The 20,303-nt window shown below is 44.5% G+C and overlaps 1 protein-coding gene across 2 annotated transcripts in view; it reads right to left on the reverse strand.

Annotated features, from left to right (window-relative positions):
* Positions 1–20,303, reverse strand: part of arhgap10 (Rho GTPase activating protein 10) — a 168,413-nt gene that overhangs the window by 28,848 nt on the left and 119,262 nt on the right. For both annotated transcript variants that reach the window (XM_033017799.1, XM_033017808.1), the window contains 4 exons: positions 13,324–13,411; positions 8,683–8,741; positions 7,135–7,240; positions 4,423–4,582 (listed from right to left, as the gene is read on the reverse strand). In XM_033017799.1, the coding sequence (XP_032873690.1) occupies positions 4,423–4,582; positions 7,135–7,240; positions 8,683–8,741; positions 13,324–13,411 (413 nt within the window). The remainder of the gene's footprint in view (positions 1–4,422; positions 4,583–7,134; positions 7,241–8,682; positions 8,742–13,323; positions 13,412–20,303) is intronic.

Raw genomic sequence — 20,303 nt, forward strand, 5'->3', positions numbered from 1 at the left:
AGGGGACAATGAAAACCGTTTGAGGAGTTTTTGTTGGGCCTTATTCTGGCCGTGATGATGGACAGGTCAATGAGGGAATGGAAAAGAGAACTGAAATTTAACTGGAAGCACAGGATGGCAACTGCAGACAAGTTGGTCGCCTAGACTACACTTTGTTGCGTTAATATAGATGCAGCCTTGGAATTGGAAGCACAGGTTGGAGGAGACAAGATTGTACGTGAATCTGTGCTTTACATGGTGTGGCCATTTAGGTACCTGCATGGTTGTGAGGCAGGTGGTATAAGGACAAGCGTAACACATCCTGTGGTTGCAGGGATAATTGCCAGGGGGAAGGGAAGTGGAGTGCAGATGGGGAGTGATGAGTGGACCACAAAGGGAATACTTCCTCGACAAGCAGAAAGCAACAGGAATGAGAAGCTGTGGCTGGTGATGGGATCTTGTTGCAGCTGGCGGAAACACGAAGGATGGAGGCTGGTGTAGTGAAAGGTGAAGAAGGGTCTCGACCCGAAACGTCACCTATTCCTTCACTCCATAATGCTGCCTCACCCGCTGAGTTTCTCCAGCATTTTTGTCTACCTTCGATTTTTCCCAGCATCTGCAATTCCTTCTTAAATTACTATCTCTATCTCTGTTCTGTTTGGATGTGAGGTGTGAGCAGACGTCTGGGAAACAGAGGAAACGTGAGAGAGATACCACAGCAAAAGGGAAGGCATGTTTCCCGACACATTCATAAATTCAAAAAATTATAGGAGCAGAATTAGGCCATTCCATAGGCTAATCTATCTTTCCCTCTCAACCCCATTCTCCTCCCTTCTCCCCTTAACCCCTGACACCCGCACTAATCAAGAATATGTCAATCTCTGCCTTAAAATATCCATTGACGTGTCTTTCCACAGCCGCCTGTGGTAATGAATTCCACAGATTCAACCCCTACCTCAGCTCCTTTTTAAAGGTATGTCCTTTTATTCTGAGGCTGTGGCCTCTGGTCCAAGACTCTTCCACTAGTGGAAACATTCTTTCCACATCCACTCTATCCAAGCTTATCACTATTCGTTAAGCTTCAATGAGATGCCCCCTCATCCTTCTAAACTACAGTGAGTAAAAACCCAGTGCTATCAAACGGTCATCATATGTCAATCATTCCTGGGATCATTCTTGTAAATCTCCTCTAGACCCCTCCAATGCCGGCACATCCTTCCTCAGATACGGAGTCCAAAACTGCTCCAATACTCCAAATGCGGTCCAACCTGTGCCTTATAAAGCCTCAGCATTACATCCCTGTTTTTATATTATACTCCTCTCGAAATAAATGGTAGCATTGCATTTGCCTTCTTTACTACCAATTCAACTTGCAAATTAACTTTTTGGGAGTCCTGTACCATCACTCCCATCCCTTTGCACCTCTGATATCTGAATTTTCTCCCCATTAAGAAAATAGTTTATGCCTTCATTCCTACTACCAAAATGCATGACTCCACACTTTGCAAGGCTGTATTGCATCTGCCACATCTCTGCCACTCTCCCAACCTGTCCAAGTCCTGCTGCAGTCCCTGCTTTCTCTACACTACCTGCCCCTCTGCAAACCTGGCCACAAAGCCTTCAATCCCCTCGCCCAAATCGTTGATATACAACAGGAAGAGTAGCGGCCCCAGCACCGACCTCTGCGAACACCGCTAATCACTGGCAGCCAAGCAGAAAAAGTCCACTTTATTGCCACTCTTTGCCTTCTGCCATTCAGCCAACTTGCTATCCATGTAGTTTCTTCTCTGCTGCAGCACCTTAGCAAAGGCCTTCTGAAAATCCAGGTAAACACCGTCCACTGACTCTCCTTTGTCTACCCTGCTAATAACCTCCTCGAAGAATTCCAACAGATTTGTCAGACAAGATGCCCCTTTCATAAAACCATGCTGACTTAGGCCTATTTTATCATGTGCATCTAAGTACTCAATAGACAATAGGTTCAGGAGTAGGCGGTTCGGCCCTTCGAGCCAGCACCGCCATTCTACCATGATCATCCCGGGATGATCATGGCCGATCATCCCCAATCAGTACCCCGTTCCTGCCTTCTCCCCATATCCCCTGACTCCGCTATCTTTAAGAGCTCTATCTAGCTCTCTCTTGAAAGTATCCAGAGAACCAGCCTCCACCACCCTCTGAGGCAGAGAATTCCACAGATTCACAACTCTCTGTGAGAAAAAGTGTTTCCTCGTCTCCATTCTAAATGGCTTACCTCTTATTCTTAAATAGTGGCCCCTGGTTCTGGACTCCCCCAACATCGGGAACATGTTTCCTACCTCTAGCGTGTCCAAACCCTTAATAATCTTATATGTTTCAATAAGATTCCCTCTCATCCTTCTAAACTCCAGAGTATACAAAGGTAGACAAAATTGCTGGGGAAACTCAGCGGGTGCAGCAGCATCTATGGAGCGAAGGAAACAGGCAACGTTTCGGGCCAAAGCCCTTCTTCAGACAGGGGTGGGGGGGGCTGGAAGAAGAAAGGAAGAGGAGGAGCCAGAGGGCTGAGGGAGAGCTGAGAAGGGGAGGAGACAGCAAGGGCTACCGGAAATTGGAGAAGTCAAAGTTCAGGCCACCGGGATGCAGACTGCCCAAGCGGGCGGGATATGAGGAGCTGCTCCTCCAGTTTCGGGTGGTGCTCACTCTGGCAATGGAGGAGGCCCAGGACAGAAAGGTCGGATTCGGAATGGGAGGGGGAGTTGAAGTGCTGAGCCACAGGGAGATCAGGTTGGTTAATGCGGACCGAGCGGAAGTGTTCGGCGAAACGATCGCCAAGCCAGAGTATACAAGCCCAGCCGCTCCATTCTCTCAGCATATGAAAGTCCCGCCCTCCCAGGAATTAACCTTGTAAACCTACGCTGCACTCCCTCAATAGCAAGAATGTAATTCCTCAAATTAGGGGACCAAAACTGCACACAATACTCCAGGTGTGGTCTCACTAGGGTCCTATACAACTGCAGAAGGACCCGTTTGCTCCTATACTCAACTCCTCTTTGTTATAAAGACCAACATGCCATTCGCTTTCTTCACTGCCTGCTGTACCTGCATGCTTACTTTCATTGACTGGTGAACAAGGACCCCCACATTCCATTGTACTCGTAAACCTCATCCTTTAAAATGGACTAAAATCTTATCAACCACTGAAGTCAGGTTAATCGGCCTATAGTTTGCACTCTTCTGCTTCGCTTACTTCTTGAACAGCAGAGTAATAATTGCCATTTCCCAATCGCCTAAAGCACTCCTCACTCCAGTAATCACTACTAATGCCGACACAAAAACTAAAGCCACCTCTTTCAGAACCCTGGGGTGAGGTACCAGACAACTGGAGGGTGGCTAATGTTGTGTCTTTATTTAAGAAGAGCGGCATAGACCAGCCAAGGAACTACAGGCCAGTAAGCCTAACACGATTGGTGAAAAAGTTAGTGGAGAGGATTTAACTGCATTGGGACAAGTATATCAGCATGGTTTTGTGCATGGGAAATCATGTCTTACAGATTAAAAAAAATACATGTGGGTTACATAATGACATTCATGAACCAGAATAAATGGATGCTTAATGTAATTCAAAATGCATAGCAAATTATTGTCAAGAAGAACCTGGTATCTAATCAAAAATAACACAATGTAGTGAAGTCCAATCAGCTCCTAAGAATATCCTGAAGAGATTATACTTATGGAGAAAGACCTTGTGTCCGATTCTGGGCCAGATGCCCAAATCACACATTTCTGAGCTATTACATTTTGATGACTTAGGTTAACTTTAAACTATGTATCATCAGAATGCCAAATCCTTCAACTGAAAATAACATTGAAAGTAAGTGCATGACCAACTCTTATCCAACAAATCCAGCAAAAATGAATCCAGAACCAGTTCAAGTCTCATTGAATACTTTACAGTTCAAATGTGCTGCTCATCAGTGAAATAGTGAGCAAAACTCAAATTCACTCATGAAATTGGGAGTTTTGATTACATTCCTGATAAGGGGAATGAGTGCTCTCATGTTAATTTCATATTAATAATGAAATTGCACTTACATATCAACTTTGAACAACAATCAGTATATTATAATTCACTGATTTGACAAAAGCGATTTTATCAAAAAGGCTGGAACAGTAACACAACACTTAGTGGTGCAGCCTCATGGCTCCAGGCACCCAGGTTTAAATTCGGATCTGTAAAAATTTGCACATACTCTGTGACCACAAGGCTTTTCCCCGGGTGCTCTGTCCAAATATCAAAAAACTTGCTGGTTGATGGGTTAATCTGTTACTGTAAATTATCCCTAATGGGTGGCAGGATAATTAAAGGAGATAACAGAAAAATGGGGGAATGGGGCTGACGTAAATGCTCCAAGAGGGCCGAGCAGTTTATTTTTTGGCATGAGATCCTGTGAAGTGAGAACTCACCGTTTCATAGTTTTCAATTAGAATTTCCACCACAATGTTCTGAAACTTGAGATCCATGATGGCAGCAACACTTTCTTGCCGAGCTCTCATCAGAGTTGGTCCAAATACAACACCAAGGTTTGCAACGGTCATCAGGTTTTGTTTTGCATTATCAGATACGCTGCAGAGAAGGAAACAGCAACCCAATGGTTACATTTAGCTGTAAATTAAGCCACTAATTACTGAGAACCTGTCGCAACACACATTTGTTTTGACCATTTTCAATAATTCTATTTTAATTATTAATATAATGATACCACTGATTGAAACTATTTTGTGAAACATACTAGACCTTGCTTTGGGAAATCAGCCTGGTCAAGTGATCAAAATGTAAGTGACAATAGACAATAGGTGCAAGAGTAGGCCATTCGGCCCTTCGAGCCATTCAATGTGATCATGGCTGATCGTCCCCAATTAGTACCCCGTTCCTGCCGTAATAGACAGTGGGGCTGGAAACAGTCTGAAGAAGGGTCTCGACCCGAAACTTCACCCATTCCTTCGCTCCATAGATGCTACCTCATCCACTGAGTTTCTCCAGCATTTTTGTCTATCTAAAATGCAAGTGGGGGAGCTTTTGCGAACAATGATCGCAACTCTGCAAGTTTTCAAATAATTTTGGATAGCAATATGACTGGAGCTCAGGGAAAATGCTAAATTGGGGAAATAGTAATTACAGCAGCATTAGGCAGGAGTCAGAGAGAGTAGATAGGGATTAGCTATTATTGAGCAAATCTACATCAGACATACTGATGTCATTTAAAAGCCAACTGGTTAGAACACAGGAGCAATATATTCCCATGATTAAGAAGGACAAGGATGGCAAGGTTGGATAACCTGGGTTGATGAGAAATGTTGCTAATTTAGACCCAAAAAAAGGAAGCCTAGTGAGGATTAAGAAGATGATGTCAGACAGGGCACTTGAGGAATATAAAGGAAGTACGAACTACATTGAGCATAAGGTCACCAATGGTGGTGAAGGAAATTGAGGATGCACAGGAAGATGGATTGGGAGGAATGTACATATATGGTTATGGGAATTGCAGGTGGCTACAGAGGTACAGGCAAGACCACAAAGCTTTGAACCAGATTAGAAATTTAAGTACCATTAGGAGGCTAATGAGGGTAAGTACTTTCCATTGGACCATTGAAAAATTTCTTTGAAAATGCTGGTTTCTATTTTGGTTTAACAAAGCAATTCTAACTACAATTAACAGTCATATTTTTTTAAATCATGCAATTTCCTTTTTTTTTTTAACTCTCCAAAGCCATACTAGTAAATCAACTGCTGAGAAGCAAATTAACTGAACACACTAATGCTATTAACAATCCTTTGCAAAATACACAGAATTCAGACAATTTGTTCTCCAATCACGTTGTACTTTTATCTGCAGGTAATGCAGTAACTTAAGTTTTTGTTCAGATTGGATTCTGGTGTTAGAAATATGACAATTTAAATATCAACAGATTAGGACTAAAAATAAGTTTTGTACTTTATGTTTGAGATTTAGATTTACTGAGAATTTGGTTCTATTGTAATCCTACTGTGAACAGATCATCTGTGCACACTCGTGTTCAAGAAGGAACTGCAGATGCTGGAAGATCGAAGGTACATGCTGGAGAAACTCAGCGGGTGCAGCAGCATCTATGGAGCGAAGGAAATAGGTGACGTTTCGGGCCAAAACCCTTCTTCAGACTGACTGTGTACACTCTATGCCTTTACAGAGATCATATTGTCAAGGAACATAAAAATGTTTTTCTGGAAATGATATCAAATGAATAACCACACTGTCTTTTAGAGGTAAATAAAATTATCTTGCCACCAGAGTGCGATTTTGAAGTATACAAATCCAGTTTCAAGCTATAGAGCACTTACGCAGAAAATAATTAAGGCCAATGATAATGAAGTTGGTTCAATTATAACAAGTCCAACAATGCCCAAAGTGATATTGAGCTTATGCCAAAAAGCAAGAACCGTGAATATCGCTATGCCAACTATTTTAAAGATGGTTTATGTACTTTTGGAGGGCAGCTTACATTTTGAATTTAGGACCCCCTGTCAATCTCTACATGTTCCTGAATTAGTCTTGAAACCAGATGAGTTGGATTTCCCCAACATCCACCAGCTTCCCTTATTGCCAAGGAAAGTAGGTCCCAACTTTCAACTCTTCTCACCTCTCCTAGTCAATCAAATCAACCTCCCCCACTGATTCAAGATTACTAATTAAAATCCTAAAACTACAGAGTGTGTGTGTATTCATTGTAACCATAACCAGTATCTACTTTCAGCAGCATTTCTCACGGGGCTGCACTCTGCAACATCAGCAAATATAGTTGAAATTCCATTGCTCGCTAATTGTGGCACTCGCTTTTGTTGCAGATTAATTAAATCTGATGTTATTATTCTCTCTGCCTGCTAATCATCTTGGCAGCTCTTCAATTCTTTAGAAAATTTAAATACTGCAGCAGGAAAAAAAAAATCAGTTTCTTCTTGCCCACAGATATTTTTGGTAATTATTAAAAGCATTCCTCAAAATATTGACAATTCTATTCATGAGTTACATTAGATTTGCTAATTGACACAAGACAAGGTGAACAGCTTTTTGCTTTAAAACGATTTATATTACTAAAATATGTAGACTAAAGGGCTGATTGCAATAGCGATTAGCATCTTACTTAGCCAAATGCTTGACGAGAATGCCTAATAATTCTCGATTCTTTTCTGGAAGTTTGTGAATGAGAGAATGAAGTGGCTTGATTCTCGTTTCAGGACTGCCGCTTTCTGCAAAACAGAAAATATAATGGAACACTCACATTAGATAGTTTCAAGTTAATTCCTTAAACTGTACACATCGCACAAGTGTTACTGAACCATTCTATCAACACAAAAATCAGACCTGTTACTTCTCAACCTTTAACATTGTGTAATTCCACCTCCTGCATTTTGCTTCAAACTACACATCCATAACCACCAGCTTGTCGTGGAGTTATAAAGAGAGACTGCAGCATCCCAGCCACCCAAGCCTATTCACCATTCATTTAGATTAATGCCAATCAACATACCAACTGCCTCTACTCGCATTCATTCCAGAATCTTCAAAACCCTAACACAACAAAATCTCATAATCTTAACTTTCACAATTGGCACCCTATATCAACAACGTTTTATAACTTCCATATTTCAACATCCTGTTGTGTGAGATAGATCCCAAACCTTCGGGATTTCGAAATAATCAGATATTGGATTATTTCAGTTTTACTGTATTTCTGCAGTAGATGCCCTCTTGTCCTGTTTTCTTCCATTAATTGGGTAAATTTATTTACACATTCTTTTGAACTGCCTGATAAATCAATGCTTCAATCATCTGAGGTGGAGGGAAACAAAGGCAATGTCATCTGACCCTGCAGACAACAATCTCATTCAACTAGAAGAGCTGAAGAAGGGTTTCGGCCCGAAACGTTGCCTATTTCCTTCGCTCCATAGATGCAGCATTTTTGTCTAATCTCATTCAACTATTTCACTTCCGGTATTATGAGATTTTTTGCCCCATAGCCAGTGTGAATGACCCTCAAATTCTTCAGCTAAAATCGAAAAGACTCAAGCCATCATCCTTTGCTGTCACCACCGACCCATACTCTTTACTCCAATTCCAACAACTTACTGCCACATGATCAGGCCGAACCAGACCTTTTGCAACCACAGCACCTGATCGGATCTGATCTTGTCCTGAGCTTTCAAATCCTTTTCCTTTCCATCATAAATACCATCTATTGTAACACTGCCTGGACCAGTCTATCTGCTGTTAACATCTCACGCTTGTTTTTGGAATTTTTAATTTCAACTTTTCCAGTGCTCACATGATCAACTTCCCATCTCCTCTGCACCATAAATCTCATGTTCAAAACTCTAGTACTTCAATTTTCCTATTATTCATCATTCCTGCCTGCCCATGCCTAGTTACGTCAGCGACCCACTTAAAGCTTTCAATTGGTGATTCTCATTCCATCAAAAAAAATAATTGATGTGCCTCCCATTTACTTGGGCTTGTAAAATATGACATTGGCACTGCCCAACACAATTTCTGACTTGCTGTTCCCCTTCAACTGACTGTGTTAAAAGTGCAGCATCGACACGATGTTAGGTCATGCAACAAATTACACTCATACATCACTTGTACATATTTTAAAACTGCATATTTCACAATAGTTCACATGACTACTCACTGGTTAGAGAGATGAATTCTGAATGCAACTTGTAAGTCATGATAGGCTCTGGAAGATTTCTGGAACATATACAAAACAATACATTAATTGAAAATATAAACATTTACTGACCCGAATAACAAAAGAGTTCTCTTCAGTATATTACTAAACTGGTATTAGATTTTGAAATTGTATTTCTATTCATTTAAAGCAAGTTTCAGTCTCAAGAAAACACTTCCAACAAGTTGAACTAAATGAACATTTATTTGAACTTAACCCATGAAGAAAGAACTTGATGAGTAAAAGGATAAAAAATAATCATCATCAGTATCAACCTAATCATTCCCTGTAGTGTTTCATTATATACAATATTCTTGAACTATTTTGTGTTCACAAGTTGGACAAGGCTGCCAAGACCAGCATACTTTGTCCACCTTATTATACCTACAGAGGTGGACTGCCTTCTTCAATTGCTGCAGTCCATGTCATTAAGCTTGAAGTTCTCAAAATTTGACCCTGAAACAATGCCGGAATGCCTATACACTTCAAGTTAGGATGGGAACATGAACATCTTTGATATTTTGCCCTTCCCATGTGCCTGATCCATAACCTCTTCAGATAGTGGAGGTTGTGAATTGTAGAGTTACTGACCAAAACCCTTATCAAATCATTTCAAGGCACCTTTCCGATTTTACACATTACGACCACATTGCCTTGAATGACTCAATGTTTGACGTGGTAGATTACGCAGCCATTTAGTTATGGATGGTGTTTCGTTTCTCAAGCCTTGTAGCAGTTGCAATCATCTAGGCAAGTGGACAATATGCCAATCCAGTTTTGCCTTGCACTCAGATGTTCAAATGGCATTGAAGAATTGGGAGGTGGGTCCCTCATCAGAGTTGGGAGGAGGTACACAAAATTGCTGGGGAAACTCAGCGGGTGCAGCAGCATCTATGGAGCGAAGGAAATAGGCGACGTTTCGGGCCGAAACCCTTCTTCAGACTGATGGGGGGTGGGGAAAGAAAGAAGGAAAAAGGGAGGAGGAGGAGGAGCCCGAGGGGGGGCGGATGGGAGGAGACAGCTAGAGGGTTGAGGAAGGGGAGGAGACAGCACGGGCTAGCCAAATTGGGAGAATTCAATGTTAATGCCATAAGGACGCAAGGACCCCAGACGGAATACGAGGTGCTGTTCCTCCAATTTCCGCTGTTGCTCACTCTGGCAATGGAGGAGACCCAGGACAGAGAGGTCGGATTGGGAATGGGAGGGGGAGTTGAAGTGCTGAGCCACCGGGAGGTCAGGTAAGTTATTGCGGACTGAGCGGAGGTGTTCGGCGAAACGATCGCCCAACCTACGCTTGGTCTCACCAATGTAAATCAGTTGACATCTAGAGCAGCGGATGCAGTAGATGAGGTTGGAGGAGATACAGGTGAACCTTTGTCGCACCTGGAACGACTGCTTGGGACCTTGAATGGAGTCGAGGGGGGAGGTGAAGGGACAGGTGTTGCATTTCTTGCGGTTGCAACGGAAAGTGCCCGGGGAGGGGGTGGTGCGGGAGGGAAGGGAAGAATTGACGAGGGAGTTGCGGAGGGAGCGGTCTTTGTGGAAGGCAGACATGGGGGGAGATGGGAAGATGTGGCGAGTGGTGGGGTCACGTTGGAGGTGGCGGAAATGGCGGAGGATTATGTGTTGTATTTGCCGGCTGGTGGGGTGAAAGGTGAGGACCAGAGGGACTCTGCCCTTGTTGCGTGTGCGGGGATGGGGAGAGAGCAGTGTTACGGGGTATGGATGAGACCCTGGTGTGAGCCTCATCTATGGTGGCGGAGGGGAATCCCCGTTCCCTGAAGAACGAGGACATTTCCGATGCCCTGGTATGAAATGTCTCATCCTGGGAACAGATGCGGCGTAGGCGGAGGAATTGGGAGTAGGGGATGGAGTCTTTACAGGGGGCAGGGTGGGAAGACGTGTAGTCCAGATAGCCATGCGAGTCAGTGGGTTTGTAATGTATGTCGGTCAGGAGTCTGTCCCCTGCGATGGAGATGGTGAGGTCAAGGAATGGTAGGGAAGTGTCGGAAATCGTCCAGGTGTATTGGAGTGCCGGATGGAAGTTGGTGGTGAAGTGGATGAAGTCAGTCAGTTGTGTGTGGGTGCAGGAGGTGGCACCAAAGCAGTCATCAATGTAGCGGAGGTAGAGGTCGGGGATGGGGCCCTGGTACGCCTCGAACAAGGATTGTTCAACGTACCCGACAAAGAGGCAGGCGTAGCTGGGGCCCATGCGTGTGCCCATAGCTACGCCTTGTGTTTGGAGGAAATGGGAGGAGTCAAATGTAAAGTTATTGAGGGTGAGGACCAACTCCGCTAAGCGGAGGAGAGTGTCAGTGGCTGGGTATAGGTTGCTCCTCTGGTCGAGGAAGAACCGGAGGGCTCTGAGGCCATCCTGGTGGGGGATGGAGGTGTAGAGTGACCGGACATCCATGGTGAAGATGAGGGGGTGAGGGCCCAGAGAGTGGAATGCGTGGAGGCGGCGGAGAGTGTCTGAGGTGTCTAGAACATAGGTGGGGAGGGATTTGACCAAGGGGGATAGGATGGAGTCAAGGTATGTGGAGATGAGTTCGATGGGGCACGAACACGCAGAGACAATGGGTCTGCCGGGAGAGCCGGGTTTGTGGATTTTGGGGAGAAGGTAAAAACGGGCCGTGCGGGGCTGGGGAACGATGAGTTTGGAGGCTTGGTCAGGTAGGGCGTGGGAATTGATGAAGTCGGTGATGGTGCTAGAAATGGTGGCCTGGTGCTCGTCAGTGGGGTCATGGTCCAAGGGTAAGTAGGAGGAGGTGTCCGAGAGTTGGCGCGTGGCCTCAGCTTTGTAGAGATCGGCGCGCCAGACTACCACGGCACCTCCCTTGTCGGCTGGTTTGATGACCCAGTCTGGGTTTTTGCGGAGTGATTCGATGGCAGTGCGTTCAGAGGGGGAAAGATTGGAGTGAGACAGGGGAGTGGAGAAGTTTGTACACAAAATTGCTGGGGAAACTCAGCGGGTGCAGCAGCATCTATGGAGCGAAGGAAATAGGCGACGTTTCGGGCCGAAACCCTTCTTCAGACTGATGGGGGGTGGGGAAAGAAAGAAGGAAAAAGGGAGGAGGAGGAGGAGCCCGAGGGGGGGCGGATGGGAGGAGACAGCTAGAGGGTTGAGGAAGGGGAGGAGACAGCACGGGCTAGCCAAATTGGGAGAATTCAATGTTAATGCCATAAGGACGCAAGGACCCCAGACGGAATATGAGGTGCTGTTCCTCCTGTTGCTCACTCTGGCAATGGAGGAGACCCAGGACAGAGAGGTCGGATTGGGAATGGGAGGGGGAGTTGAAGTGCTGAGCCACCGGGAGGTCAGGTAGGTTATTGCGGACTGAGCGGAGGTGTTCGGCGAAACGATCGCCCAACCTACGCTTGGTCTCACCGATGTAAATCAGTTGACATCTAGAGCAGCGGATGCAGTAGATGAGGTTGGAGGAGATACAGGTGAACCTTTGTCACACCTGGAACGACTGCTTGGGACCTTGAATGGAGTCGAGGGGGGAGGTGAAGGGACAGGTGTTGCATTTCTTGCGGTTGCAACGGAAAGTGCCCGGGGAGGGGGTGGTGCGGGAGGGAAGGGAAGAATTGACGAGGGAGTTGCGGAGGGAGCGGTCTTTGCGGAAGGCAGACATGGGGGGAGATGGGAAGATGTGGCGAGTGGTGGGGTCACGTTGGAGGTGGCGGAAATGGCGGAGGATTATGTGTTGTATTTGCCGGCTGGTGGGGTGAAAGGTGAGGACCAGAGGGACTCTGCCCTTGTTGCGTGTGCGGGGATGGGGAGAGAGAGCAGTGTTACGGTGTACCTTCGATATTCCAGCATCTGCAGTTCCCTTTTGAACAGAGTTGGGAGGAGGTCCATTTTCGTTGGTCACAGAATTTATTGTTGGTTAAATTGAGGTTCCGCTCAGTCGAAATTCCCAGATTGTTGGAGAATTTCATGACGGTCATTTCATTGGCATCAATGGGAGAAGACTAGTCTCTCTCTTGTTGGAGGGCATTATGTGATATACTTAACAATTCAATGCTGCTTGTTGCTCAGGACTCACTGCACGTGGGTACAGGTAGCTTCATAAGCATATGAACACCAAATGCAACTGAATCTGATTAGCAAACATCCTGCCTTCTGACATTATGGAGAGATTATCAATGACAGGGTTAAAATTAGCTTGGAGTGTAGCCCAGTATAACGCAGTGATAACCTACAGATACTAAGATGGCAGTTTACAAACATTCAGTTTTTTTCTTGCTGTTTGGGAACTTGGGAAGTTGCACATGAGTTCAATTTTAAAAGAGTACTTTGCTGCCACATTTGTCCGTGGTATCAAAAGCAGCCAGTCACCTGAAGTTCCGACCCGAAACGTCGCCAAAACATATCATCCAGAGATGCTGCCTGACTGGCTAAGTTACTCCAGCACTTTTTACTGCTGTCATCTCAATTTTTTGTTATGTTTGGATCAAGGCTGTAAATCGGTCTGGAGCTACTAAATAAACTAACCCTGTGATAAGTGAAATTTGCTTATTTTGTTTGAATTAAAGTGAGAGAAAAACCATTGTGACTTGAAGACTTAAATCACAACAGGAGGCATAGCTGCTCACCGCATATACTGTTTCAGTGCACTTGTGATGGTCTTTGTTTCCCATTCCAGCGAGTTATCCAGGTCCAATTCAGCACAGGTCTTTGGGTCTGGAAAATATTATCACATTTATCAGCACAAGGAATCTGATTCTTAATGCACAAAGAAACGATGGGATTTGAATCCATTGGTCAAGCTAGATACCTGCACTAACACATCCTGAAAATGTTCAAAGCTGGTGACATGCTGCATTCTTTGCAAGTGTGACTGGAGCAGGTGAAGGCAACTCACCATCATCTACTAAGGAGAATTGGGGATGGACAGCATTGGCTTTATCCCTGCTGTTATGAAAATGGTTTTATTTTAAATCATTGTAGATATTCCTTAGAATGCTATGTAGCTCAAATTCCCTCTTCATTTGTCCAATCTAGAATCTTGCAGTCCCTTTACAAACAGTAAAAAAAATCTTCACTCTTGAAACTTGCCTTAATATTGAAAGGTGTCAGTTAGATTCCGCTTAAATCACCAGCATTAATGCCACTTGGAATAATTCTGATGGTAGACCATTGTACCAGGTTCAAGAGATGGTGCACAAATCTCAGATTGTGTTAGTTGCAATAACAATTGCAAATGTAGCAAATTCCATAAATGGGAAAAGCTTAAACAAAGCAGTTTTAGCTACCTAAGTTCACAATCACTATTATCTTCTGGGATTTTTTTTTTGTTTCTGTTTGCCATGAATCTTGTACTTCTTCCAGAAAGTTTCATTCTGATGTCAACTAACTGCTACATATACATCATGACTAGCCTCAATGAAAAGGAAAGCGTATATAAACATCACTTTTACCTACACTAGTTACATTATCTATGCCACTGCAATATTTAAAATATTTCATAGAATATTTAATTTAGTATATTTTCCTATTTCGTATTTGGTGTCTAGCTTTGGTGTCACCACTGATGATAAAAGGTCACGGCTCACTTTTCACCACCTAGTGCTCACCCAATAAAACGTTACTAACTAATCATGGGAATCAATCCTTACTAATTACAACAGACTCAAACACAAGGAAAGAAAACCTCCCAGCTGACTACTTTAGTTACCGCAGGCCTTAAATTGCTGCATGCATGCATGCTGGACAAAAGATATGTTAAACCATGCACACACTGTAATACAGGTATGATCTAAACATCCTTTCAGAGTCCTCTCCTCTTCCTCAAATGAGATATAATGGAAAAAAAAGTATATTATCAGGAATTATTTAATGGATAAACATTACACATCAGTTCTACTTTGACCAAATCAAAATTCTGCTGATGGGGAAAAGCAAATGTAGAAGCAGAAAATGTTGGGCATATTCATGAACTCAGATAACATCTGTGGGCAGAGAAAGATGTTTAATGTTTCAAACCGATGACCAAAATTTTATCAACTTGAAACTATAACAGTGTTCCAGTTCCACTTTTATAGTATTAAGGGCCTGTCCCACTTAGGCGATTTTTTCAGCGACTGTCACAGTCGTAGCAGGTCGCCGAAAAACCGGCGACCGGACCCCTCCTACGACAATGTCTACGACAACCTACCACCTAGTCGACGTCAAGCTACCGACAACCGGCGACCCATTAGGACGTCCACCTACGACCACACAGGCAACAACCCACGACAACCAAAGTCAACCTACGTCCACCCGCGACAACTGAAGACAATTCAGTCGCCGGTACCTGTCACCGGTTGACGTAGGTAGTCGCCAATGGAATTCACCGAAGTCAGCACCCGGCGACAACCAACGTCACTTGGCGACAACCTGCGTCATCCTGGCGACAACCTACGACAGGAGAAGCTAATTCAAGCTACATCAAGCCCACAGTCGCCAAAAAGTTTTGAACATTTCAAAATCCAGAAAAACATTACGACTCTTTAGGCGACTTGAGGAGACTACTGACGACCATACAGGCGTCACTCCGCGACCAGGTGGCGACAGCCTAGTCTCCAAAAACATTGCCTAAGTTGGACAGGGGCTTAAGAAACCTGTATAATTTAATTTAAATTCTCCAACAATATCCAGCAGAAGAAAATAATAAAAAAAAGAGATTTTAATGAAAATCCTACCAAATATTTAAGCATGCTGAAACATTAAAAACCCAATACTGAGTTGCTTGATTTGGCAGTGCTCTGGTGCCTTCAGAACAATATATGCAACCCATTCCCAACCCATTTATTTTTGTTGTAGCAGTTTCAAATGTCAAACAATGCATCAGCAAAGTAGATTTGGCTGGATCATGTCCTAAAGAAAGGGTTAAAGAGGGCAGCAGTGGAAACTATTCACGACTATTTCTACACATCAATGAACATTTGGTCACCAAACCTCAACATTGAGCGTGAGAACACCCCATTCCCATGCAGCTCCTCCTAATTCATTTTACACACAAGACACCAATGATCCAACTTGCCACTCAGAATATACCAGGAACCAGCGTTAACTCAGGAAGAATACACATTTCAAAATAATTTTCAACAATCAAATATAACCAGCAAATGAATTGAAATTTGTTTTTTTAAAACATGTTAAGCTTGATAGAATTATAAACTATTTTAAGTAAAATCTCAAGCTAAGACTTTCCTCAAAATTTGTTTACGATTTACTTATCTGTAAAAGTTTAAATAGGACAAAGGTTTTATGCTGACCTTCATGTAAAACTGCAAACTTTCTTCATTTATATAAGTAACATAAATCTATGATCTCCATCATTACGAGCTAAGGAAAGTAAATATTTGCTGGAAGGTCACATGAAAATGGTCATCTTTAAACAGCAATTCCTTGCTGAACCAATGTTACAACTAATAGGCCCAGTTTTGGCATCCTTGCCATAAAGTGGTAACGGGAGGACCACCGTGCATTTCAATCAATAGTTAATGGTAATTTACTAACACATGTACTTACATACAGGGAAATTCTTTTGCATATAGTCCAGTAACAATCTTACTATACATTAGGCACAATCATACTCAAGTACAAAAATGTAAGATAGTAGATTACACTGAGGCAGTATACAAGAGTCATCACGATTCTGTCGCCATTTTGAACTCTTCAAATTCAGAGTTTTTAAAAATGTTAGACACTGGTTTGGAATTGCATGGCTTTTCCTGGTATGTGTCGGATGTCTACCGCTGCTCCGCGCTGCTGCACACCAAATCCGTTCTGCATGCTCAGCCACTTGGAGCATTGCCCAATCTAACTGAGCTCCAGGCTGCTGCAGGGTCACCAGAGGCCCACTCCACCGGCACCTCGAACCGGACACATCACACATCTGCCTGTGAATGCACGGTCCCTCACCTCAGATGTCCATTGCTCAGCCTCCTTAACCCAGGGCATCTCCCACAGCTGACCTTGATGGAACTTTGTAAAATGGAGGCAACAATCTGGGAGCATAACTACAGTGGCCTGAATCCTTCCATCCCACCTTACCTGCCAGATGGAACACACTTGGACTAACTGTGGAGATTCCCAAGCTTGTTCACGGGTAAACTCCCTATCATGAACACAGGCCTTTCAATAGCATAGCTTCATACTGTTTCTGCAGCTCATACTTACCCCACAGTCCTGCAGCAATCATTTATCACACCCAGTATTGTCATTGTGTATGGAACATACATTTATCTGGTGTAGGAAAGAACTGCAGATGCTGGTTTAAATTAAAGGTAGCCACAAAATGCTGGAGTAACTCAGCGGGACAGGCAGCATTTCTGGAGAGAAGGAATGGGCGACGTTTCGGGTCGAGGCCCTTCAAGTTCAAGTTCAAGTGAGTTTATTGTCATGTGTCCCTGTATAGGACAATGAAATTCTTGCTTTGCTTAAGCACACAGAACTTAGTAGGCATTTACTACAAAACAGATAAGTGTGTCCATATACCACAATATAAATATATACACACATGAATAAATAAACTGATAAAGTGCAAATAACAGAAAATGGGTTCATTATAATCAGAGTTTTGTCCGAGCTAGGTTTAATAGCCTGATGGCTGTGGGGAAGTAGCTATTCCTGAACCTGGTCGTTGCAGTCTTCAGGCTCCTGTACCTTCTACCTGAAGGTAGCAGGGAGATGAGTGTGTGGCCAGGATGGTGTGGGTCTTTGATGATACTGCCAGCCTTTTTGAGGCAGCGACTGCGATAAATCCCCTCGATGGAAGGAAGGTCAGAGCCGATGATGGACTGGGCAGTGTTTACTATTTTTTGTAGTCTTTTCCTCTCCAAGGCGCTCAAATTGCCGAACCAAGCCACGATGCAACCGGTCAGCATGCTCTCTACTGTGCACCTGTAGAAGTTAGAGAGAGTCTTCCTTGACAAACCGACTCTCCGTAATCTTCTCAGGAAGTAGAGGCGCTGATGAGCTTTCTTGATAATTGCATTAGTATTCTCGGACCAGGAAAGATCTTCAGAGATGTGCACGCCCAGGAATTTGAAGCTCTTGACCCTTTCAACCATTGATATAAATGGGGCTGTGGGTCCCCATCCTACTCCTTCCAAAGTCCACAATCAGTTCCTTGGTTTTGCTGGTGTTGAGGGCCATGTTATTGCGCTGGCATCATATGGACAGTTGCTCGATCTCTCTTCTGTACTCCGACATCCCCATCAGTGATACGTCCCACAACAGTGGTGTCGTCAGCGAACTTGATGGTGGAGTTCGCACTGTGACTGGCTAAGCAGTCATGAGTATAGAGTGAGTACAGCAGGGGGCTGAGCACGCAGCCTTGAGGTGTTCCCGTGCTGATTGTTATCGAGGCCGACACATTTCCACCAATACGAACAGACTGTGGTCTGTGAATGAGGAAGTCGAGGATCCAATTGCAGAGGGATGCGCAGAGACCCAGTTCTGCGAGTTTGGTAACCAGCTTGGAGGGGATGTTTGTGTTAAATGCCGAGCTGTAAACGATGAATATCTGACTTATGAGTTTTTGTTGTCCAAGTGGTCCAGAGTGGAGTGGAGGGCCAGCGAGATCGCATCCACCGTTGATCTGTTGTGGCGGTACGCGAACTGCAGTGGGTCCAGGTTTTTGACGAGGTGGGGGTTGATTTGCTCCATGATCAACCTCTCAAAGCAATTCATCACCACCGGCGTTAGTGCCACTGGTCGATAGTCATTGAGGCACGTCACCTTACTCTTCTTGGGCACTGGTATAATTGATGCCATTTTAAAGCAGGTGGGGACCTCAGAAGTGAGAGGTTGAAAATGTCCGTAAAAACTCCAGCCAGTTGGTCCGCACAGGTTTTTAGAACACGACCGGGTATACCATCAGGTCCAGGTGCTTTTCGGGGGTTCACCCCTCTGAAGGATTTCCTGACGTCGGCCTCTGTGACTGGACTGAAATACCATCACAGCGAATGGGGGCTCGGGAAGGCACATCAGTATTCTCCCTATCAAAGCGCGCTTAAAACGCATTGAGCTCATCAGGGAGTGATGTTTCGCTGACATTCGAGCTGCCTCCTGGTTTTGCCTTGTAGGAGGTGATTGCATTCAGGCCCCGCCACAGCTGCTGAACATCTGTCACATCCTCCAGTTTGGAGCATTGGACTGATGTCAGGGGAGTGGGTGGGACAGAGATAAAATGTAATCGGAGACGGTAATTGGGAAGGGGGAGGGGATGGAGAGAGAGGGAAAGCAAGAGCTATTTGAAGTTAGATAAGTCAATGTTCATACCACTGGGGTGTAAGCTACCCAAGCGAAATATGCAGGTAGACAAAAGTGCTGGTGAAACTCAGCGGGTGAGGCAGCATCTATGGAGCGAAGGAAATGGCTCAGCACTTCCCCTCCCATTCTGAATCCGACCTTTCTGTCCTGGGCCTCCTCCATGGCCAGAAATTTTGCTTGGGTAGTTTTCGCTTGGGTAGTTTACACCCCAGCAGTATGAACATTGACTTTTCCAATTTCAGGTAGTCCCTGCTTTCTCCTTCTTTCCCCTCCCCTTCACAGCTCTCCCACAGCCCAATGTCTCCGCCTCTTCCTTTGTTCTTCCCGCGCCCCACATCAGTCTGAAGAAGGGTCTCGACCTGAAACGTCGCCTATTTATTTCGCTCTGTAGATGCTGCCTCACCCGCTGAGTTTCTCCAGCATTTTTGTCTATCTTCGATTTTCCAGCATCTGCAGTTCTTTCTTAAACAAGTGAAATATGAGGTGCTGTTCCTCCAATTTGCGCTGGGCCTCACTCTGACAATGGAGGAAGCGCAAGACAGAAAAGTCAAATGGGGAACGGGAGGGAGAGTTAAAAGTGCTGAGCATCTGGGAGATCAGGTAGATTAAGGCGGACTGAGCGGAGGTGTTCAGCGAAACGATCGCTGAGCCTGCGCTTGGTCTCGCCGATGTACAGAGGTTGACATGGAACAGAGGATACAGTAGATGAGGTTGGAGGAGGTGTAAGTGAACCTCTGCCTTACCTGTAAAGACTGTTGGGGTGTTTGGATGGAGTCGAGGGGGGAGGTAAGGGGACAGGTGTTGCATCTCCTGCGGTTACAAGGGAAAGTACGTGGGGAGGGGGTGGTCTGGGTGTGAAGGGACGAGTATTGGGAAGTAATATTTCGCTTGGGTAGCTTACACCCCAGTGGTATGAACATTGACTTCTCTAACTTCAAATAGCCCTCGCTTTCCCTCTGTCTCCATCCCAGTTCTCCCACCAGTTTTACTGTCTCAGACTACATTCTATCTCTGTCCCGCCCACCCCCCTGACATCAGTTTGAAGAAGGGTCTTGACCCGAAACTTCACCTACTCCTTTTCTCCAGAGATGCTGCCTGTCCTGCGGAGTTACTCCAGCATTTTGTGTAGACGTTCATCTGGGATGCTTTGCCTCCAAAGATGATGGAAGATGGATCAATTTTCATGGAATTGTTTAATCTATTTGGAGTCAAAAATGTTTTTAACCTTGGTAAAGAGTGTGCGACTGTTTGAATGGCTCCTTAAAGAGGTGCCATGGGCATAAAGAAAATAATACCCTTCCTCAGCATTTTT

The sequence above is a fragment of the Amblyraja radiata genome, chromosome 1 (genome assembly GCF_010909765.2).
Source record: "Amblyraja radiata isolate CabotCenter1 chromosome 1, sAmbRad1.1.pri, whole genome shotgun sequence".
Taxonomy (NCBI): domain Eukaryota; kingdom Metazoa; phylum Chordata; class Chondrichthyes; order Rajiformes; family Rajidae; genus Amblyraja; species Amblyraja radiata.